We start from the raw sequence: 24,420 nt of genomic DNA, 5'->3' as shown, positions 1-24,420 counted from the left end.
TCCTGTCAGAATCTCTTTATTTGTATCCATTTTTATTTAGCATATACAACTTCAGCACAGACATTGAGTAGAAGTGTCTATTAACATTGTCCCATAAATGTCGTGAAAACGACTTTGAAAAGAGCACTGATACGAGGGGCCAGCCCAGTGGAGTTATTTGCAGGAAAGGGTAACTTGCTGCAGAAAATACTGTTTTTCTTAAGACTGCACAGTTAGTACTGCATGTTTACTTTTAACTAAAGTCTTCCCAGAAGTTTCTCAGTCTTTCAGAAAAGAAATGGCAGATGGTCATTTCTGTTTGCAACAATGCAAACAAACAAGATCAAGTTATATTAACAACTTTCAAACAGGTGGTAGTTCTTGGTACCTTCAAGTAGAAATCTGATAAGGAGCACAAATTTAGCTGCTGGATCAAGAAATACTGGGTTGTAAAGATAGGAAGTTCATCTAAAGCCCAACTGTTAAGTTCTCTGAGAAATGTAAATGAATGTTCACTGTAAGTTACCTGAAAGTGTTTTATCTCATTGATAATGGTGGAATTTTAAAGAAGTGATGATTTGTTCAAGAATTAAGTTTTGTGTCTGCTGCAAACCTGGATAGTCCTGGAAAATCTCAGACTTACCAACAGCTTTTAGAAAAGCAGTTTTTGTAGTACTTTGTACCTAAATCAAATACAGTATTAAGTGCAAGTATCATTATTTAAGGTAATTTATTTTATGACATAAAACTAAATTACACTGACCACATATGACTGATATGCATGTAACTTTAAAACACAATGTTAGGCTTTAGTATGGCTTGCAATATTAAGTGGGCTAAAGACAGAGGAAGCTAGGACAAGAAATGTGGTTATTAAATTGTGAGTCACTTAGAATTTTCTACTTGCTCACATCTGGAGCTTTGCTGTAAACTTCACTGTTTGCAGTACATCTATTCATAACAAAAGGCTGTCATTGAATAATCAGCCAAATGTATTCATTTACATACTGCAGTATTCTGTATTCTTTCTTCAAATGACAAACCATGTATGCTGTAGGACAGAAAATGATGCACGGTGTATCTCCTGCTTCTCTACTGTAGTTGCTCTTTGACAGCTGTAGGTGCTGTCTTACAGAGTCAGTGCTGTGTTTTCCAGCTTAGTCTGAAGACCTTACTCTTACGACACTATTACATCTGTTCTTATAACAGGTATCTCTCAAATTTAAAACTGATCTGCTAAATAAAAGTGCATGCTTCATTCTTTTACAGTTCTAGTGCCTGAAAATTTAGAGAGGTTTATATATCAACTTGTTGTGGAAAGCCAAAAGCCTTCAGCACCTATCTTAAGGTTACAACCTAATCAATTTAGGATAGTGGACCTAGAAATCACTTTTTATCATATCAAAAATTTAAGCTTAAACTTCTCCATGCTCTGAATTCAGTTCTATTCCAAGAACTGCGAAACAATATATTCTTGTAACAACTTTGCTTCATCAAGTAATCTAGACAGACAGCAACATCCCTTTTCCTCAGGAAGGGTCAGTGCTCATGCAGAGTTGTTCTTAGTACGATCAGAACAGACTGCAGATTTTTTATGAGCAGAAAAAGCTCACAGAGGTTGTGGTGCTAATTATTGATGATAGTGATCAAGGACCGTAACTATTTCGAGAGGACTTCAGAAAAAAAGTGCTTATAATAGCATCGCTCCTTAGTGAAAAGTGGTTTGTGCTTTTGAGTATGATCTTACAAGGCACTCTCTTTTCAATTTTAGATGACAACTTTTAGCAAGAAAAGGCAGGGAGTTGTACTTTACTGATCCTGTGCTCTCAATTTAATGCATCCATTTCTGGCAAATTACTTCACACTTATGTAAGCTGGATCACTTGAATGAAGTTACTCTTTCCTATATTTATTATCCATCAATTTAAGAATACACGCACTGTACCAGATACTGTAAGTTACAGTGAAACATGCAACAGTGAATAATCTGTATTACCAGGTGCCTATAACAGTTTCATCATTTACAACTTCATTAGTGGGGAATACATCCATTATGCCACCTCTCAATAATTCCCTGCGTATTCAAGAGAATCCTTTCAGGCTATATTTTCCTCATACAAAAATTTTATGTTACCAGTTAAACCACACAGTTAAAGTGTTAAGAGTAGTTACATGCACAAAGAGACAACTAAAGTGCAGAGCCTGTGGGATATATACTTTTTATTTATGTTATTGCAGAAGGTGATTACTGAAAGATTTCTTCTGCATGAAGATGAATAAAATATTTTCAGTAAGCTTCAGATGTTGCCCACTGCATTGCTTTTAAATAAAAATGCTTACTTTCTATACAGACAACAGCAAAGTAGTAAGCAAACTTACAACACATTCCTTTAATATCAAAATGTTTCCAAGGCAACATTATTAAAGTTATACCACAGTCCCCAGTAACATCAAGCTTTATAAAGGAGGTGGTAGGGAAACATTCTTTATCCAGTTAATAGTTTAAGTGCTCTTCTTCTCTTCACCCAGCAAGTTCACTGTTGCTTTCTTGGCTGCAGGAGAAAAAAAAGAGTTTAATTTTAGTGGCCTACAAACCAAGTGGCCTATACAGTGTTCTTGAGCTGCATAAAAATGTTATCTTCCTCTCAAGTTACAAAGGAAACATAATAGTTTTAGCATGTGTGTGTGCATGCATGTGTGTAGACAGATAGATAAATGATACTGATAATGTAAGGCTTTTCAAAAATAGATTGTGTGGTGAATCTAAACCATACATGAGGAGCAGCACAATAAACAGCACAGACTGTCTTACTACTATTTTAAGGAGAAAATAGGGCTACTCACAGTCTTTAGGACATCCAGATTCACAGCAAGAAGTTACTATCAAGCTGATGATATAATGCTGGAATAATGCTAGCAGATGTGTGTGTCTGTGGATACGATTTCTTAAAAAAAAAAATACACATAGGTGCAAATTTTTGTATTTAAAAATAGGAAAGAGAAGTAAGTGATGGAATGAAGACAGAAGAATCCCATGTGCGAGATGGAAGAATATTCTTTAAGATATCTCCCTAACAATAATGACTCAGTGAGGGTCATACAGCAAAAATTCCAAGAATACCAGAGAAAGGCAGATCATTGAAATACTGATAGGAAAAATGGCAAGTTAGGTAAGAGGAAGTTGCACTGCATGTGGTGTTTGGGGGAAATGAGATTTAAGGTGCTTGAAGTTTCTTCTCAAAAATTTTCAAATTAAATTTAAATCTTTACTTCAGCTACTTAATACAATTCCTTTTCTTACTCGTAAAATTATCATCAGACATTTTAGAGTATAAGGGTCCTGTTTAGAATGCGAAGAAACAAAAGGAGAAATTAAGCAAGCTGCAGGCTGTGACACAATTAGGAGGCCATTCTAAAAAAATGAAAAAATTAAATAATTTATTTAAAAGTTGGCTCAGAATCCTTTGATTTGCAGAGGAGAGAAAAGTACAAATACTTATATAGACAGGAAAACTTAATTTTACATGTTGCTGTTTGGTGGGGGTTCAAGGATTTGCTTTACTAGATGTTTGGCAGTTCTTTCATAGTACCAGGTATTCAAGATGGTATTTTAGAAGATGCAAGAATGCACTGAAACAATAAGTGCATTTACAGAAAGTATCTTGTGAGGATGCTGACCTGTCTCTCTACAGAGAGAGAGTATTTATATGGGTATGTATGTTGGAAAGTCACACAAGCTAATTAGCTATTTCATACAATTAACAGCTTGCATTCATCAAGCATAACTGCACTGCTAGAAGCTAAAACTGACTGCAATCCTCTTTTCTTGGTACCTTCGTCCAAATTTAACTTCTCCATAAAAATTTATATGATCTTCTTACAAAATTTTCTTCCAGAGACAATAAATATGAACTCTGATATTAGAGTTGTAAAGATGAACTTTCTAATCGATGTGATTACTGAATGGCCTTTTCCTCACCTTCTTTAGTGATGGTATCTGCAGTTTCTGCAGCCTTGTCTTTCAGGTCTTTAACAACACTGTCCAGCTGAGCTTCATGCTTCAGGAAGAAAGGGCGGATAATTCGATGATAGAGAAACTCTGCCCCGTTAGAAGGACTTGGAGCCATGCACCACAACAAGAAGCCACACTACATGGGACAAGGAAATCTGCATTAGTACAGGAAAGGAGGTAGGAAACAAAAGGTGTAGCCTGTCTTCTTAACTCCGTCACAGACTTGAGTATATTTAAAGCAGTACACAACCTTCATTGTGCATGGCCACAGCCTAATAAGTATGCCTATCAGTACTGCTTCATATAATGAACCTTATATAGGAATGATTTCATGCATACTGATAGGATAAAGGAGGAGGGCTGTAGTGATAAAGCTCATCTGTTGGGGGAAAAAAAAAAAGGACATTGCATGTTTTTGTCTTTTTAGTTTAGTAGTATACAATCTAATTAGATGAAACAGTAGTCTCTCTAGCTAGGCATGACTGAAGGTGTAGATACCTCAATCACTTAAATGCAGCCAAAACATATTCCTGTCATTTCTACTTCCTTACCTTGAAAATGCAACAGGGGGAAGAATGGGATGGTGTGCACTGCAGTGTTAAAACTGACATGAAGATAGGATAGAGACAAACTATGCATAGAGCACAGATGTGGGAAACACTTTCAGACTGCACAATTTAGGTATAGCTTTTATACCACCATCTGCTGGGGGAAGTGAGGAGAGAGAAAAGGAAGGTAATATTTTTGCATCTTAAAAAGGGGAGTGAAAAGACAGCTATTACATGTATTGCAAATATCTGTCTTCATCACGTTTATTTGGCTTCTGTTCCACTGTTACATAAAATACAAAGTTACAGCTATGCAAGCAAGATGAAAATATTCAAAGAACGGCAAGTCCCTCAACTAAATTTCCTTCTGCTCTGCAAGTATATACAAAAACATTTTGCAGTGATAAAACTTCAACAAAATTAGGCAGATTTTCTCAACAGTAATACAGTTCCTTCTAGACACAGAGTACACCATTACTGGATGTCAAAACCCTCTTCAGAGAATAAAGGCAGAACAGCTTCTCAGACAAGACCACCTGAGATTTTCTTAAAAGACAAATCAAAAACACCCCAACCTCAGACAAAACATGCTTTGCTTTTGCTTTAGACATGATTAAGCATTTGAGGATTTCCACATCTTTTTGTGAGGGGAGAAAGAGAGGGAAGAAAAACCCCACAAAATCTGAACTTCTGAAAAACACCACACCCAAACACATAGGGTAGACACCAAAAATAGAAAACATCAAACTAATCATTTAAATTACAGTAAAAGTGTAAGCAACTTAAAATTCTGCATTTAAATGAAAGTGATAATGCCACCTTTTAATAGTGTTGGCAAATAGCACCTCTTTTAATAGCTTAGATTTCAAAAGTTTTCCAGTATACGTATCTTCACATAGCAGTATCTCCAGCAGCCGAAGAGATACAGCAAAAGCATATTTCAATGAATGCACCAGAACTTCTGAGAGAAAGTCATTTTTAAAACATAAGCAAAGCTTTTTACTTATTTATGAGGTTTCCAGTATACCGCATAACATAAAAGCATTTCCTAGAAACTCATTTGATTACAGTATCCTTTCAGAAATCCACTGTGCCTAGCTAAATATGTCTCCTTCCTTTCCCTCATACTTTTAATTTTCCACTGGAAAACTGTAAAAGCAAAGCCACACCCAAATATTACTTTAGTGTCACATAAGAAACTCCTAAACAACGTGACCATTACGAGATGACTAAGTCAGTAGAGATTATCTTAAAAGGAAGGTTCTGATGTGAGTTTAACAAAAAGAATAAAAGTTCTTTTGCATTATGAAAACCACATAGTCGTCTTCAGATAATCCAAAATATTTGGAAGGCTTATCTTCCCCTCTGTTCTTCCTCAGATAAGGGATACTGAGATTGCAAATCCTACATGTTTTGCTGTTCAGACATGTGAAATTTTGGCCTAGTTTTCACTGCAATGCACATCAAGATAAAATTTCTCTCTATTATGCCCATCTCTGAAAGTAAAGATCTTTAACCTACTACTTCTGGAGGAGATTGCTACTCCCTTTTTTTTTTTTTTTTTTAAGGCCATTTTTCCTTCCCCTAGATAAAACCATTTATGATATATTTGGAGCTGGAGAGGTATCTTGATAGGATGTCTCTTCAGAAAGTACAGCTCTTTCCTGGGGAGAACAACTGCATTCTATGGAAGATTTTGCTAAACCAATTTAACATCCTTTTAGGTAAGCTTTAAGCTTTTTTCTTTCAAGTATGTGGTTGTGACTGTCTATCAGAATGGCTTAAAAGGAGATGTTTTCCCAGAAGACAGAGAAAGCTTTTTTAAAATAAAGTTTTTCAAAGTAAAGTGCCTACCAATGAGAATGCCTAGCAGGGACATTTCAATTAATTAAAAGAAATAATTCAAAATGCAATAAAAATATGGCATTAGTAAGTAGCAACTGCTGTAGTCTCATTAAGCATGTTCAGAGAAAATAAAAGCAAGAAGTGATGGAATACTTATTCTCAAAAGCTTCTATTTATTTTGGACATAATATAGCATAAAGTATAAATGATAATATATTGTGCTGTTATCTTCCATTAAAAGCTGAGAAGTATATTATTTCCTGTAAAGAATAACTGGCTAACCACTACAAGTTATTTTACTTGTCCCAATATACACAGATGTTACTTAGCTCTCCTTTCTTACAAGGAAATCCCTCAGCTATAAGTCCAACTTCCTCTGAAATTAAAAGAAATCAAAATTACCTTTACTTGCCTAGGAACAAAATTAGTCATTTTGATTTTACAGTCTTGTCCCAATGTAGTCAAGGAAAATTAAATCTTATCCACTTACAGATTTGTTCTCAATATATAAATATAATATATTTGTTCTCAAATACCTATTACTTTTGAAATTTACTGAAACAGATGATTAAACGTATTTTCAAGAGGATATGTACCAAAGTTGCAAATCTCAGTCTTTTCAAAATTGAGTGTGTCAGACTGCTAAACCTCTTTTATTCTTCCCTAGTCTTTTGTGAAATTTTAAAATTACATAGACCATTAAACCTAATATGGTTTGTAAAAAGAGGCTGAGAAAACTCAGACTGTGGAAAGTTTTAACCGGGGGAAAAAAGGTATACTCTTTAGGTGCCTGCAGTTCAGCCACAGGAAGGAACAGTGTTCATGGAACAGAGTTACTTCCATTATGCAGTAACCTGAGCTAGGTTTAAAACACTTGGATCTGGTGCTAATACCTGTTCTTACCCTGGCAGCACAAAATGGAGTTCAAGTAGTTTCTGCACTGCAACAGATGAAGTGATTGCAACTAGGAAACATGGTGTGTGATCCCATGATCAGTTCCATGCTCAAAACCCAAAACATGCCTTATATTACTGCAGATGCGAACTTAACTGACTACTTTAGTCATTAAAATAAGGAGTTCATTTTCATGAAAGTGAAATAGCTTTTTAGTGGAAATTGGTGATTAATTGCATAGGGGGCAGGGGTGAGAGGAGAAAACCGCTGTCTTAAGTCAAAAGCCCTGAAGTCAGTCTGCTACTTTTGAAGTGCTACTGCCCTCACAATGAAAACTCCTACTTCATTTGACTGAGTGCCTCTTAGTAGCACTTTACATAATATAACCAGTATGAAGTGTCTGCTGGAATTCTGTTCTGAAATAGCATTTTAGTATTTGAAGAAAGAACTATTAGTAGGCTCTGGAGTCTCCTTTCCCTCCCACTCCCAAGAATACTCCTAGAATAACCTCTGCTACTTTCTTTGACTACAATATGTTAGTGCCAAAGAAATCATTAAATAATCACTGAAAAAGAGGCAAGCAGATTACATACGCACAAAATCTTTTTTTCATGAGTTATACACATTTCCTGTACTTTAGAGAACAATGCAGATAAATAGAAAATAGGCATTACTAAAAAAATAAAACCTAAGGAAATCCAAAATAGTTCTCAGCTGGAGAACAAAAGTATATGCAAACATCGTAACACATTTTCAAAGGAGTGCTTCAGCATGCCTTGTATCCATCCATAAAAAAAATCCTAGCATTTAAAACTTTAAGGTTGCAGAGCTTAAGCTCTGAATTGCAGAAATATGGGAACACCTAAGATCAGTCTCAGTCCTGCGTATCGAAGTATACAGGAACTGCAAGTAGCCAAGACTCAGTCCAGAGTACAAGCTGTACAAAATGAATGTCAGTATGCAAATTCAGCATATTTGAAAAATGAAAGAGACCTTGAAATATGCATGTATGACATATCTGGGTTTCCATTTCATAAGATCGTAAAGGAAACCTAGAGACACCACAAACTATACTACAAGAGGTTTTAGTCACAGCCGGATTTAAAGTGCCAAGCTGTGGGCTTTCCCCTTTTCCCCACAAGCAAGCTCTCCCATCCTTCCACCCAGTCAGCAATGCTTTCTGATCCTCTGCCAAAGCCTTCCGCCTGCCTTTATATCACAAAAGTAAATCTCTCCTTCTCCCCACTACTGACAGCAAATACTTTCACATGTATGTGCCTTCTGTGGTTACCCTAGAAAGCTGTGCATTTATCTTAAATGCTTCCTTCAGTTGTTTTACTTTTTGCTGAACTGAGAAAAGTATCTTACTGTCTATGCCACCACCACATGTAAATGTGGTATTTCTGGTACAGCATTATCAGAGCCATCTGTGTTTGGTCTTTGCTTGCTAGGTCAGCCTGAATTTCAACTGCATCGTCTTCAGAAAGGATGCTGTGCTGGCATGAAGAAATCCTTGACACATTTTTTACCACCAAGACATTAGAAAAGAAGATCTAAAAATGCACTGTATGAATTCAGAACTGTTAATGTGAGTATACATCATATATATACATATACCGGCTTTCAACTGTACATCTGCAATAGCCTCTTCTTTTCTAAAACACCACAGTTCTTTCCTTGCCATCCACCCCAGCTTCCCCTCTTGTTTCACAAAACCATCAGCCTTAGGCAGATCACTTTCACAGTGCTAGAATAACAAATAACAGGTAATCAGCATCTAAAAATAAGGTGCGACCCAGGAATGATTCCAGGAAAAATCTGCTGTCATCTATTTGTTCTGAAAACATTAAACCAGCTACATCAAAAGTCTTGTTTTAGGGGAGGGGGAAATGAATTAACCTACCTTTAGCATGTAGTAGAAAGGGAACCAGGACAGAAAGATATCAGAGAAGAATTCTGCTATGCTGAAAATACCATACACAACCCAGTAAGTCAGCCACTGTGTGTCATCATCTTTGTTGGGGCTTTCAATAGCCTTGATTCTGGGAAGAAAACAAAAGAAGTGAGCAGGTCAGTAGTGCCAGTTTTATCTACAATGGTGAGGTTTTTATGTCTTAGATTTGTTGTTACTTATGAATTCCCATAATTTAATTTCTCTATATGCTGTACAGAAGAGACTTAAACAGTATCTATCATACAGACAGCGTGCCCATGATCTTTGAATAGCAAAGCCTTTTTCTACATGTAAGGCTCAAAAAAGAAAAGATACTTGAGCTATTTCTAGCTCTGTGGTTTAAAAAGAAAAAAAAAATAGCTTCCTCACCTACCAATTAGTTGGATAGAGGAAGAGAGAGGAAAGTATTTGGTCAGTTCTGCACGCGTCTATATTAACACTTTAAATTTAGTTCAGGATTTTGAAATTAATCTTAAATATCTTTAGTTATCAGGTATGTGAGCTAGATTCCTTTTTGAAAAGCTAAACCAGAAGATGTGCTCTAACTACTAACAAGCATTTTCACTTTGCTTCCACAGAAGCAAAACAGAGCTTGTGCAAAGTAACCTCCCCCAAACGTGTAGCATCAACTGCAGATCGGCAGCAGCAACTGCTTTGCTCTATAAATCCACTACTATGGGACTTGCAAATTATGATGTAGCCTATGTTAGTAAGAACAGCATGGAACAATCTCTAGTAAAGTCTTGGGGTTCCCATTTAATGACTAAATTGCTTTTTGTTCTCCAACTTCTAGGAGAACGTAGTTCAGGTTTATGCAGTTTTAACAATAAAATAGCTTAAGTAAAAATGCACGAGTTTTCTTTAGTAAAAGTAGTAAAGCAGAGATTCTAGACTTGCTAAATCCTAGATTACTACCATAAAAAAGTTGACAGAATTACAGAGTGGTTGAGGTTGGAAGGAACCTCTGGAGATCATCTAGTCCAGCCCTCCTGCTCAAGCAGGGTCCCCTAGAGCACACTGCCCAGGACCCTGTCCAGGCAGCTTCTGAGTATCTCTGAGGAAGACGACTCTACAACCTCTCTGGACAACCTGTACCAGTGGTCTGTCACCCTCACAGTAAAAGAGTTTTTCCTTATGTTCAGACAGAACTTCCTGTGTTTCAGTTTGTGCCCATTGCCTCTCATCCTATTGCTGGGCACCACTGAAAAGAGTCTGGCCCCATCCTCTTGACACCTTCCCTTCAGATACTTAGGCACATTGATAAGATCCCCTCTCAGACTTCTCCATGCTGAACAGGCCCAGCTCTCTCAGCCTTTCCTCATAGGAGAGATGCTCCACTCCCTTAATCATCTTAGTAGCCCTTCGCTGGACTCTCTCCAGTAGGTCCATGTCTCTCTTGGACTGGGGAGCCCAGAACTGGACACAGCACTCCAGATGTGGCCTCACCAGGGCTGAGTACAGGGGGAGATCACCTTCCTCGACCTGCTGGCAACACTCTTCCTGATGCAGCCCAGGATACCATTGGCCTCCTTGGCCACAAGGGCACATTGCAAGCTCATGGTCAACTTGTTCATGTTAAAGAATAGTGAACTGAAATGGCCGACAAGCCTAATTTCCGTAACAGTTCATCAGGACTCCCAAGTCCTTTTCTGCAGAGCTGCTTTCCAGCAGGTCAGCTACCAGCCTGTACAGGTGCATGGGGTTTTAGAAGGAAATGCTAGCAAGGGTGAATTTGATAATGTGAAACTTGAGAGTATTAAAAAGCATTTATCCTCTCCACTCATGCCATAGGATTAAAATTTGTATACTCAGTTTAATGAATTTCATTTCAATTCTCTTAATATTTTTATTCCCTTAATATTAAACATGTTGCTGAAGCAACATCTGTGGGATGTGCCAAAGGTGTAAAGTTTTCTTTTAAAATCTGTAATAAAGATTAAGAGGGAGATTTACAGAGTGGAAACTACAGAGAGATGGCTGTCTGTGAATACATTTCCTGCTTTGTGAATTCACAGACCCTTTGGAGTGTGTCACTTCCTAGTTCTATAAGCTAAGAAAAAAATCAATCATGTGACGTGTTTTAGAAAAAGTACTGGCATACCCACCACACACACACACTCCAGATTGGCTTAGCTACTGGACTGAATTACTTTGAAACGCAATATGAAGATTTTGCACTTGCATTATACTTATGTATTATTTCAGTTAGAGCCTGTGGCTGTCAGCAAGGTCCTCTGTGTGGGATAGTAACAGCCCTTGCCCCACACTTTTAAGCACAACAAGGTGTGGTTGTCAAAGTACCACATCAGCCCAACTGGAAAAACAGGTATGCCACAGGTGGACAGCAGCAGGTCTGCTTACTGCTGTTCCTAACAACACAGCACTAGCAAACAGCAGTTCCAGGCACTTTTCTCAAAGACAGTGCCAACCTCACTAGGGCCTGCCCTCCCACTCTAAACCACATTTTTTCCTAGGCCTGCACCTCTCTTTCAGTTGTTCTAGTATCACTGGATAGGGAGTTCTACAACAAAGGGGAGGCGAGGGAGAGGGTTACTAATCTGGGCTGGGTTTTTTATTATTATTATTTTGGAGGTGTGAAACAACACTTCTGGAAGGAAAGAAAAAAACTACAAATAACTGGTAGGGAAGTTACAGTGTTGAAAAAAGGGACGAATAAAGGAGAGAACTGAATTAACTGCAAGGTTTCTCAATGCTACAGAAAACTTGCTGCAGGCCTTAAGTGCATGAATTATGCTGGTTATGCAGACAAGTTTGCTATTAGAGGCATTTATATTGATGAAGGGTATTTCAGATTTCACAATATGCATGTTAGCTTGGTATTTATGAGCGAATGCTCAGCAGTGAAACGGCTAACAGTCTTGCTATTTTCCAGTCATCCACAGATTAAGGAGACATTGTTTAATTTCTGTTGACATTATTAAAGCCATCTTAGAAATCATGAAAATTAGAAATTTCCATCAAAAAGCTTAGAATCTCCAATGCTGTAGCAAAGGGCAGATGACATGATATCGCAGTGCTAATAAGACATATTTTATTAACTTATTTTCTCTCTTGCAAAAATGAATGACCTTTAAGAGCTCCATAAATGCAGTGCTATAGGTGTGCCCCATTCGAATTTTTACCATCTGCTGCTGTAGTTCCTTAAGTTGATGTCCAGCCTAGTCAAATCAGAGAACTAGAATTGACTGCCTCCATATAGACCTTAAACAAAGATCCCTAATAACAAGCAAATAATAATAAAAAAGTATCAGACTTAAGAAGTTAGGCAGATAGACATTTTTTCCTGTCTGTCAGGTATTCACTGACTTTTAAAGTACTTCAGCTTCATAGGGATACCTGTTCAACATATGCTTATGTCTACAGCATATCCACTCATCCAAAAATCCCAAGATATGGCAGCCTTTGCTCCAAAGTATTCATCATCCGTGAATAAGTCCTGATGGAACCTACCAGACAGCACTGCCAATCTTGCAAATTTCAGTCAAACTGTAACGCTGTGAATCCTTAAGTGCTGAAGCAATAAATGCCAATTTTTTTTTTTTTTTGTAACTATGAGTTACTAGCCCTCATGGCATTAGAGAAAAACATTTGGAAACACTAACCCCAAGGACATAGCACTAGAATAATAAAAAATAAAATAAAGTAAAGCAACTCTAATGATATGAATGCTGGCAACACAGAGAATGAGCCACCCCCAAAATCCTGTCCTTTAAGCTTAGGAAAAACAAGACCACTAAACTGGGGGAGAGAAAGGCTGCCCTGTAGCCCAGCCAAGCAAAAGTCAAGTTATTACTTGATCTTGAGAACTGCTGTTTTCATTGGAGCTTGTGTGCTATACATGGTATCCTACAGTTTTCTCAGTCTTCCTCCTGGACGTGCTTAGAATTCTAAAAAATAAGGATCGCTTTTATCAATGATAATCCCACTTAGGTGGGGGGGGGGGGAGCCCCACGGAAAGTAAAGAAGAATGAATGAAGCAGGGACATCAACGACTGAAAATTTTAACTGCAGTCAAGGAAAGGCAAGTATCTGATGAGCATTCTGCCTCAGAATGGGGAACAATATATCCCTCAGCTGAGAGTACCAGTGTGAATCCATATTCTAGCTCTTCTCTATTTAAAAATAAAAGGACAAAAGTTATCTCCATCCTCCCCTACTTATACAGTATTTCAAGAGTAAGTCACAGAAAGTCCTTCACATTCAAGAATCAGCAATACGATGTATTTCTGTAAAATATCCAAAATATGTTTGTCATTTATAACTATTTTCTTTTCAACATCTGAATCTCACTATAATTAGACTGAACTTTAGTAACATTCTATAAGAAACTCTTGTACCTCTGTAATGTTCTGTGCAACTAACTTTAGGAGACAATGTGTCACGCACGCTACTTCAAGCCAAGAACATTTTATTTTTTTCCATGTTAAGTCATGAATCGATCAGTGTAATATTCCAAATGCAATCTCCATTAGTAAGTGAAAGGATACAGATCAGAGATGAATGCGAATCGTGAGACGCTGGCACTAGAGTCACATTTAGAACAGCCTTCTCGTAATGGTTATTTGTACATCATAAGAACAAGTCAGTCAGTCCCAGTAGCATATAACATTACAATCTCCTAACAAAAAAAGGAACATCCAAAACCTAGAGTTTCAGATTTAAAAAGAAAAGAAGAAATACACTGTCAGCTTTTTATCACTGCAAAGGATTTTATGTGGTGTTTATACACTAACTGTAGAGGCCTTTATTTAAAGCCTCAAACAACTATTCATAGCAGCATGTCGGAGGTAACAGCAGTCATTGTGAACACCTTCCAGTAGACTGGATGGTGAATGTTCCAGCTCAGTTATTTTAAAAACAGATGTTTGCCCAGTAGAGAAAATGACCTGCCATGGGCCCGCACTGCCACTTGTACAGGCAGATGGTGACCCAACTGAAAACTTCTTGGCTGGGTTCATTTTTAGCAAGATCTCTTCCCTGATAACCTGCTAACTGGTGAGGCCAAAGAAGTGCTGAAGCTGCCATTTTCTCTGGCCGTCCAGTGTTTTATGTAACTACATTCATTTATGTAACTACAGTCTCAGAATACCAGTTCAATTTTGATTGTGTGTCTCAGAATCAGTCAAACTGAATTCTAGATCGAATGTGATTATTTTTTCCTGTTACCTGACGATAGTATATACTGGTCTAATTTTAGTAAGTTGCCAAATTCAGTTCGCTCACATAAAGCATCTGGCTCCTTTTGGCAAAAATAAGATCTCTTCCAGGAAAAGACTGTTACATATTCCTAAATTAGCTCCAGCCTAACAAGTTATTGTTAGTGTTAATTCACACATGTAGTACGCACAGAAAAAGTTTACTGTAATTTCACTGGTTTGGAGGCTGGGCAGAAACCAAGACAGACATGCCAAAATCTACTAGTCTAGTGTCATGTGAAGTGATCCCTCAGAACCCTGCAATCTCCAAGGCATACCTGATGGCTCTTAGAAAGGTACAGGTAAACAATTTAACACAACAGATACAACATGAGCCTCTGGTATAAGCCAAGAAATCTTTGGTGCACAGTAAGCCACCCAGGCATCAACCTATGTATTTCATACCACACTGTACTGCTTAAACTAAACCCAGTGCTCACGCTGTAGTTAAAGAAGATAAACCATTTTGTTCATCTGTTTTTCAGCTTTCTAACCAGTGATACACTGCATGAGTAGGCAGGCATATTTTTGACCCTCTTAGTTGTGCATGGCACTTTTTTTTCTTTAACTTGAAAAAACTGAAATTCCCTGTACTTCTAGATCTTATATTTATCAGTGCATCTCAACTCTTTGTAGCAGTTTGTTGGTATTTGAAAGTAATTTACTTTTAGCTCTCCAGCCATCCCTGTGGGATCAACAGTCAGCTGTAACACAGACCTCCTAAATTTGGCACCTCCCTGTCATTCTCATTTCAGACTCATCTTGACAGGCTGCCTCTATGACATCTGGCATCACTTCAATGAAGGAAGTACCTGTTTATTTGTATTTGCTTTATTACTTTATCTTTTTTATTTTCATCCAGCAATTAAAAGCCTTATGTCTTCCATCTTTCTTCCTGCTTACTGCATCCACTAGTAGGGCCATGCATTTCCAGATCCTGAAAACATCTTTCTGTCAAATACTCTGCAATATTTGTATATATGCAAGCCTGCCATCTCCCCACTCTCATAATTCTTGCGTGTCCAGAAGATGGCAGCAGATGAACTCATTAAGCGACAGCAATTCATTGTCCATGGAGAGCCAGATATTAGCAGGAGGCAACGCCAAATAACACAACAGTGGTACAAAGTCTTCCAGCTTCCTTTCTTCTAAGAATGGAGACTGAGCTAGCAAGAGGAGCACAGGACACCGTCTACCAGTTGAGCAAGTTCTACGAACTACGTGTTAAGTCAGCACCAAGCCACATTCCCACAAAAAGCAGCAGTCCTGTCACCTCATTGCTCTCTCCTTATTCTTACCCCCTCTCTTGTGCTGGAACAAGGGCCACATGATAGATCAGTTCCCCAATTTTAACTCAAGTTAAAACTAGCCTCTCTCTCCTTCCCTCCCCCCTGGACTTTTTTTGCCAGGATGGATTAACCTGTTTCAGTTCCCCAGGCCATCTGCCAAACAGTTAGGTAACTGCTTGTTCCAGCACACTGGCCAGGCGACACAGGCGGTGCTGCGCAGCAGCAGCACCAGCACAGTTCAGCTCACTACTCCCCTAGAAGCTATTCATGTACTTTCTCTGGAAAGGTTATTTGCTGCACTTCCATCCTTAACATAGGCAAGGAAAGTCACTGCTGGCTTTCCTGGAGCTCACCTGTGCTTGCAGTCTCCCGCTAAGCTTTACCAGCTTTACTATTGGCTGTACTTTCCGCACTAGCGGTCAGACCAGTATTGCTACATGGTCTGCTAGCCCTGCTTTGGTAATGTCTAATTCTGTTTATATTACAGAAGTCTTTCAGATTGTCTTCCCTCAAGGTGCTGACAGGAAAGACGAGCTTACAGGTACAGTCAGGGAGTTTAGAAAAAAACTAAATCCTACCTTTGTGGTACAGACACGCTGCATTTCCACAAGAGGAAGCCACATGTTAACAGTCTGAGACGCAACAGTTCTGGCTTCCTCTGTATTTGTGACAGAGGGTTTTGTTTGAAGAAAAAAGAATATTTCACATGCAGCGATTGCCGCTCCCCAGCTGTTATTGCTTAGGGTGTAAGCCCAGAGATCAAACACAGTACTATTGTTTACTGAGTAGAGAAAGACTGGGCCTCTGCTATATTCTTCTGGCAATCAGAAAGAACAGAAGTTATGTTTTCCTGTCAACCTACGTTGCATGGTGGAGATTATATTCAAGCGTAATTTTATTACAGCTGTTTTTCAGCTCTATTTAAATTCTGATTTTAAGTTTTATCTAATGTTCAGAGACCCTCACACACAAGATTCCATGGAATATTTGTTTTCCTAAAAGCAGAAGGCAGCCTCATCCTCATCCAAAAATTCCCTAAATATAAATTTGTATTTTGTTCATTGTATGCACAATGACAGTAGGTGCCCTTTTTTTTGGAACAGCAAGATGTTGCCAGCTCTCGTATGTTCGAGAGTTTCATAGCTGCGGAGAAAGACCTCTAAAATGTAACTAGAATACACGACCAGACAAAACAAGTAAGAAAATAAGAACTACAACTAATAATAATCCAATATTTTTTCTAATCTCACTTTTGAGTCCAGCTCAATTTTTCCAGCAGTTAGAATTAGCAATGCTACACATTAAATTTTAGAATTATTGTGATTCTCTATAAGGAAGGGTAGCTTAGAAATATACACAAACTAGGGTCTGTTGGAGTAAGGCAAACCATTCCATTAACATCTGTAGGCCTGCATCAGGCAGGTATACAGAGATCACTTCAGTAAGACAGAATAGCGTGTGCAGAGTGCAGTACTGCAGCACATCTTGACTAAGAAGGTCTTGTAAAGTGCCTGCATTTATTATGGCTCAAACATATCTTCATTCCCTAAAAACAGTATCTAGATCAGTTAGAAACTGGAAATCTTCCAATTAGTTTAATTCCAATTGTAGACCTGTAGCACAAAGATCTTTATGTTTTTAAGCTAAATTTAATATATGGAAAAGCAATTCTAATTTTCCTACAGTAATTGTTATATTAGGTGCTCTCTCCAGTATGTGACCACTTGCTCTTTCGGACAAATCATGTGCTTTCCTTTCAACCAACAGATACAGAGCTTTTATTTTAAACACATCACAAGTTTTGGGGAAGTGACTGGCAGAACAGATGCAAAAGTTAAAAAACTTTTTAGTGTTTGAAACCTCATTCAAAGAGCGTTGAATGGGGAAAAGACTATAAATGAAAACAGATTTGGAAACTTTCTGCTGTTTTTTAAACTGAGCATTGTGAATATGGTTACCTACATCATCTTGCTCAAATCATCTTTATAAAGCAGCAATGGAACGTTACTCAAGAACATTAACATACCATGCAGCATTTTCCCTATAGGAAAAAGAGAGAGCCTTCTCCTAAGTTTTTTTTAGAGAAAACAAATTTGCTGCCCTCTCTCTCAACAAATACATGAATGATTTTACATGTTCAAAGCATCCTTGACCAAAGAAAAATCACCATTCCTATTTTAGAGGCATGGAAGAGGCAAAGGAACTAGGAAGGAGACTCAAGACCACAAGAATACTCAATAAAAGACTTGAATTGTATATGTTTCTACCTCTCCACACTCAGTCTAGATTAAGTCTTATGTAAAATGACATGAGCAGCACTTACATAGCAAAAACAGCTAAATTGAAGCAACAGCATAAAATTAGCCAAAGCAGGGGTATTATTGTGCTATATTGCTTTTCTCCCCTTAAGACACCAGTAATAAGTTCACGCATTTTTACTGTCCAAAGCCATTTTCATCTTGGCAATTTTTAAACTAACGTGACAGCATTTGTGAAACTTCAGCAAATCCCTCACATGCATTTCTTAGTCATCAAAGACTCCCTTCCTGCCCGCTCTTTATTTTTTTGGTGGAGGCTGCTAACCACCACTGGCTATGGGTGGAGCTACATTTAAACAGGCTAACTCTGGAAAGTTTAGAGAAGCAATGAAAATATTGGCAGTTATTTAAAAAACTGCCAACACTCATTTCTTCCATCTAGGCTGATTATTCCCTTGTGCAGTTAAAGCTCAGTAAATACATAAAAAGTTGCTTCTGTCATTTGTGGCAGTTTTAAATGCTAGTCTACTGCAGACAGAAAAGCCTGCAAGTGAATATTAGCTTTCAGTTTAAGACAAGTTACTTTATTTCTTTACAGAGCACTGAACAGAATTAGCAGGAGTAGGCCCAGAATTTTACCACAAACTTTAATCCTGATTGTCTGACTTTCTGGGACATAGCCAGATAATCTTTACTTGGAAAAAACACTTTTCAGTTTTGCCTACGTAAGAGCCTCATGGGTTGGCCCTTGATGACGACATGGCATAAAAGACTTGGAGTTTTGGAAGATTTTGTATCACTGGAGGAAAAAAACTCCTTCATGTATAAACCCACCACAGACTTGCACAAAGCAAAGCTAAATGTGAACACCAAGGGGGAATGGGCAGGGGGGAGGGGGGACAGCTGTGCCTGCATGAGACAGTTGCAAGTATTAACCAGGGAGTCCCCCCCCACCTTGGGTTGGCTTTGTGCATTCATTAGCACTCCCTGGGGCAGACACAGCACCGGCTGATGTGAATCGGGCAGCTGCGCAGCTGCAGCAGTATCGCATAACACTGAAGGTCACCCACACCTTATCAGCTAGGCCTAACAAAGGGGCTGCCATCCCCAGTGCTTCTCCACTGAAGTCTGCACCTGCTGCACCCACACACAGTGCATACAAAGAAGAGCATAAATGATAAGAAAGAAAACTGCATAATTTTACAGGGTGTGGTGGGCAGAAACCTGCACATCCATGAAGTGGTTCATGTTTCATGTATAAACAGACTGAATTCTGATCTGAGCATCCTTCTCTGGGTTTGTTTTCAATCTACTATTCTTTCTTTTGGGCAAGCAGAGAGGATGGACAGTAACTATCATGACCAATGTAATCCAAAACTAAAATCCTAAACTAACAGTTAGATTTGGAACATGCCTAATGGGTCACTCATTCAGTGCCCTGTTTGGCATTTTAGCCTAACAGTAAGGACAGGGTGTGATCTCTCTCACAGCTCTTGCAGAACACAGACTCCTCTCCCACCATTTAATGAGTGTCCATTCTTCTGAAAAGACAGAAACCTGGCCAAGTATTTAGTTATTTCTCATATTAAACAATTTAGTCAACCACAATATAGAAATGATACACTCACGGATCTATTTCATAATAAAAATCAGTAAATTAACTGGGAAAAAGCAATCTGTTTTTCTCTTTCAGTACCCTCTTGAGATGTTTCACAGTTGGTCCCATTGTTGAAAAGTCAGTGTAAACATCAAATTAACACTCTGCATAATACCTTCAGTCAACGCCTCTGTTCTCTGACCTCTTCTAGGAGCCACAGCGCTTCGTTTTACTTACAGGGGGAGTCACTTGAGCATGTTTTCAGCTGAGCTGATATTTTGCCCAAAGCTAGGAAGCAAATCTCACTACTGTTGTCAAATCCCATAGCACGCTCTTCAGCTGTCTTTTCAAGAGGGCCAGAATGAATAGGAGTGAGGAATAAGCAAACCATCCCAAGTAGCACTCTTTGTGCTTTGAGTCCGCAAGCATGGGGAACAGCACTCAGCAGATCCAGAGCAGAGGAAAGGGAAGCAGGAATCTCTCCAGTAATTCAGCTTTAGCCCACCACAGTTTAGCCCAGTATAAGAGCGAGCACCAAACAGGATTCTTGTCCACAGTCAAGCGGCCCATGCTAAAGAGCAGACTGAAGGCCATCTCCCCTGGTGCCAGGCTGACCCTGTAACCCTGTAGAGGCTGGCAAAGGCAGTACTTCCTATCCTGAGTTCATGCACCTTACCCCCAAATAGAGGAAGCAGAATGGGACCACGAAAATACATGCACATTACCACTCCTTCCCCGTGTCTCCTCTGCACCCATGCTGGACTGCCAGCAGGTCTGAGGCAGAGGAGCGCAGATGGGAAAATGCTACATACCAGCTCTGCATTTGGGAATGAGCGCAAGGGGAGTAAGCCCACCTGTGTTGTCAGCAGGCGGCTTCATCCATAGGCTGCCACTGAAAGACCCCGGCATAAGGCACGTTCAGCAGTGTAATCCCTACTTTAACTTTGTACAGTAGGAAATACTAATAATGCTCCAGGTTTGATTTCAAGCAATAAAGATACATTTAATCTAATTTTGATACGGAAAAAAGAAGCTAAGAAGTACATGTTACCAACACATAAATAATGCTATTAAACAGCTAAAGGGATACATACTTCCAAACCCATACTGATGGATTAAATATGTTTTAAATTAGATTTTAATGTAAGATTATAACTAATTTCCTCCTAAAAATGTTTTAGCATTAAGAAGATACCTAAAGTGAGAGCATTAAGTGGAAAAGTCAGAAATGGCATTGTATTCATGTGCATGTTATTTGGATTTTTTTTTTTTTTTTTAAGTAAAATGTGCAGCCAAGGACAATGCCCCATGCACCCACCACTAAAGAAAACACAGTAGTAACATCAAAGAGGTGACTTTTTACATTAAGATAGATTTAAAACATCTTCCTACATGTAGAATGGTAGACATATTACTTTCAGTTTATCTTTGGGTAAAATAAATTTTCTAGATTTGGAAGCAAAAAGAAATCGGAAGAGAAAACTCATTATCTCCATTTTATTTGGTACTATCTTGCCTTCACAGTTCTAAGAGCTTTTATCAGTTTATTCAACAAAGCTGCCAGTATGCAACTATTCTCTGTGCTCATTTGTATATTCATATAATCAGAAGACATATGAAAAGACAAACAGTATAAAGTGACCTCAGACATAAATTATTACATAAATATAGTTCCTATGCAACTATTTTAAGGTTTTGAAGCCTTATAGGCTGATATACTGTATTTTTACTTTCAGGTTTTAATGAAGAAAATAAAATTTAGGTATAAATTGCTTTATAAAAATTAAAATCTAAGTTTCTCTAGAGTTGTTCTTGGCCTATAATCTTCTAAATTAGTGCCCACCAGTAACAGCATTCAGAAAAAAGTTCTGTAGTTCTAAACACTACAATCAAAAGATGTTTAAAGAGGTAGTTTTAATCTTGTCAGAGTCTAAAACTAAGTCAATCTTCAATATATCTGAAAAATACAACAGAAGGAACAAGCAAAGCAGTGTATTTTGTATTCCTAGGAGCTAAGTATAAAGAACGTATTTTTAAAAATTGCTGACTGCATTTATGCACCATTATTTAGAAGGCAAACAGTGTTTTGACAATCTATTAGTACAGTTGGGAAGGACTTCCATTTTATGAACATATTTGGCTACACAGGAGTTTTCATACAGTATATTTCCAAAGCCTTTTGCAACATACTCCACTGTGGTTTTACCTAACAGGAAATCTGTTTTACTGTAATAACTTAAAAATCTAATGCCCATGAAAGATATCAGATACTCTTAGAAAGAACACTCCTAAGGAGGCTTTCCTGTGCCATCCTTTGAAAAATGAAATGTTTTGAGGTCTTTTACTCCCAAAAGGTGCTTCAATGTCTTCATTTCTGCCTACTCATCAGCTAGGCTATTTTGGAGTAAACACCATTCCTTGATGCAGCTCTGTCTCAGGACCCTTACACAGCACTTTGCATTAAACATGCTGACGCTGCATCTGTGCCCTCCTGCCACATCTGAGAGCAGCCTCAACTGGAAATATCAATACCTATTTCATCAGATACCATTAGCGCAGCAGATAAGATACAGCGATCCAACTTCCCATTACAGATGGCAAAGCTACAAAGTCAACGCAGAAGCATAAAGCACTATGGGAGCAGATTTTCAAGTATGGAAATTACCAAACCATCTGTGATTTTCTACTGAGCGTTCGCCAGATGGGAAGAGAGCTCGTTCTTCACCTAGTGCCCGGGGACCACAAAAGCCAGCAGGGCCGGGTGTGGGACAGCACAGCCAAGGGAGAAACCGCCCAGGGCGCAGCGCCGCGGGAGGGACCCGGGCCAGGAAAGGGCTGCGACTGCGCCACGGCCCTTTCCTCGCCCAGCGCCCCACGAGCAGCGGGGCAAAAGGGGCAAGAGGCACGGAGACGTTTCTAGAGCCGAACCTCCTGACGCCGATCCGTTCCCCCCCCCGCCGCCGCGGCGCCCCCCGGCCCCACTTACGAGATGTACGCGGGGTAGGCGAAGCCGATGAGGTTGCAGAGCAGCGAGGCGCCGTAGCCGATCACCAGGTACACGGCCACCGCCCCGACGACGGCTGCGCGGGAGAGAGCGGAGAGCCGTTAGCGGGGGCCGGGGGGGGGGGAGGCGGCCCGCGGGGCGCCCGCGCTCACCTGCGGCGCTGAACGGGTACATGCCGCCGCAGCCGCCGGGCTCCGCGACCTCCCGCCGAGGCAGGCGCTACCCCGCGGGCGGCCAGCGCGGGGCAGCGGCGGGGAGGGCGGCGCCGGCCACGGCGGGGGGGGCTCCACAAAGCGCGGCCGGCGGCGGGGGGGGAGGAGCGGGCAGGCGCGGGGCCGCAAGCGGCGGCCACGGCCTCCCCGCCCGGCGGGGGCGGCCGCAGCGCCAGCGCGGCACCCGGTAGTGCCGCGCAGCCACCGGGCCGGGCGGCGGGGGGAGGCGGGCCGGGCCGGGGCCGCGCAGGGCGGCGGCGGGCACCCACCGATGGCGATGTAGGTGCGGCTGACGCCGGTCTTGCTCTCGATCTTCTCCAGCACGGCGGTCATGCAGTTCTTCTCGTGCAGGAACCGGTCAAACCGCTGCCGCATCGCCGCAGTCATGGCGAGACCGGTGCAGGCGCCCGCTGCTGCGCCTCAGCCCTGGCCCGCGGCAGCGCGCACTGCCCGCGGGCACGCTGCGGCCGAGGGACGGGCTCTGCGCCTGGCACCGCCCGCCCGCCCCGCCCCGCCCCGCCCGGCGCCGCCCGCCCCCGCCACGGGAGGCGGTGCCGCGGCCGACGTGGGGGCCGGCGGGAGGGAGGGAGCCATCTTGCTCCGGCCCGGCCCGGCCCGCGAAATGGAGGTCGGGGCCGGCGGCGCGGTCCGAGGCCGGGTGTCCTTAGGGCGGCGGCCGCCGGGTGCCAGCGCTGTGCCCGCACAGCGGCTTAGGTACAAGGACGTTGTTGCGGAGGCGCCAGCGCTAAGCTTGAGGCGGGTGGCCGCGGGCATCTTTGTGGTGAAAGTGCCCGTTGTCTAAATGAGCAGCCAGCCCTTCTTTTGGCACAATGGAAATTTGCAGATCTCCTGTGTAAATAAGCTTCAGCCATCCTTCTGTGTTGCTCAGTAAGGTGCCTGTCCCCAGTGCGGGACGAGAGCGGAAGGGCTCACGCCACGGCCTCCCTCCGCAACCCTCAGGTAGCCACCTCTAGTCCCCTAAAATTGCATGTGGCACTGCAGAGCAAGAGGTAAAAATGCGATATGTGCTGTCGCAAATTTTGGATGCCAAGTGATGAGGAAAAAGAGACAAAAAATAGAAACTGAAATAAAGTAGAAGAAAGGTTTTGATAATGTGATTATGCTGTTACTCAAGAGGTGCATGATCACACTGAGGGCAGCAGTGGATATCTATAACTGTACCCTAGGACTCATGCTTTTCTTGTGCAGAAAATATAATTTATTGGCTATGACATAATCTTGGAAGCATCCTTGGCTGGGCTGACCCTTCTCAGTATCTCCTCTGCATCTGGCTCAGCTTTATAGCTTGTAATGTAGACTCTCCATTTCTCCTTCAAATCTGTGTCACTCACAAGCATGCAGGAAAATCCTGATTTGTCTTCAAAAGTTTTTTTTTCTTTTCACCTAAGAAAAAATTAAACCTAAGTGGTACATCATCCTTTCAAGCTCTCATTGTCTTTGGGTAATGCATCTTTCAAGGAATTGAAGACAAACTTGTCTAACTGTTGAAAACCCTTTTCTTCTTCCATAGTAGCTCTCTTAATAAGGCAGAGGTGAGGAGGAGAGAGAGAGTAATGCCTGCTCTCTAACCCCAGGTCAAAGGTTCATCCTG

General features: G+C 40.5%; 1 protein-coding gene across 2 annotated transcripts; it reads right to left on the bottom strand.

Moving 5' to 3' along the window:
* REEP5 (receptor accessory protein 5) lies at positions 1-23,315 on the bottom strand. 2 transcript variants are annotated; one of them, XM_064502224.1, is made up of 5 exons: positions 23,078-23,315; positions 22,579-22,672; positions 9,182-9,320; positions 3,959-4,127; positions 1-2,531 (listed from the first exon to the last, which is right to left on the bottom strand). In XM_064502224.1, the coding sequence occupies exons 1-5, from the start codon at positions 23,193-23,195 to the stop codon at positions 2,482-2,484; spliced, it is 570 nt and encodes a 189-aa protein (XP_064358294.1). In that variant the 5' UTR covers positions 23,196-23,315; the 3' UTR covers positions 1-2,481. The 2 variants fall into 2 exon arrangements, with proteins under 2 accessions (XP_064358294.1, XP_064358295.1); XM_064502225.1 differs by lacking the exon at positions 23,078-23,315 and adding an exon at positions 22,749-22,888.
* Positions 23,316-24,420: the final 1,105 nt, after the last annotated feature.

This window comes from Dromaius novaehollandiae, chromosome Z (genome assembly GCF_036370855.1).
Source record: "Dromaius novaehollandiae isolate bDroNov1 chromosome Z, bDroNov1.hap1, whole genome shotgun sequence".
NCBI classification, from domain to species: Eukaryota; Metazoa; Chordata; class Aves; order Casuariiformes; family Dromaiidae; genus Dromaius; species Dromaius novaehollandiae.
Note: the sequence above shows the minus strand (reverse complement) of the source record. Positions and strands in the feature narration are given on the sequence as shown.

Coding starts and splice junctions, on each gene's coding strand:
- REEP5 (XM_064502224.1), bottom strand. CDS start 23,195: ATGACTGCGGCGATGCGGCAGCGGTTTGACCGGTTCCTGCACGAGAAG. Junction 4,128..9,181: donor CTTTCTACTACATGCTAAAG/GTAGGTTAATTC, acceptor TGTCCCATGTAG/TGTGGCTTCTTGTTGTGGTG. Junction 2,532..3,958: donor AGATACCATCACTAAAGAAG/GTGAGGAAAAGG, acceptor TTTCTCCTGCAG/CCAAGAAAGCAACAGTGAAC.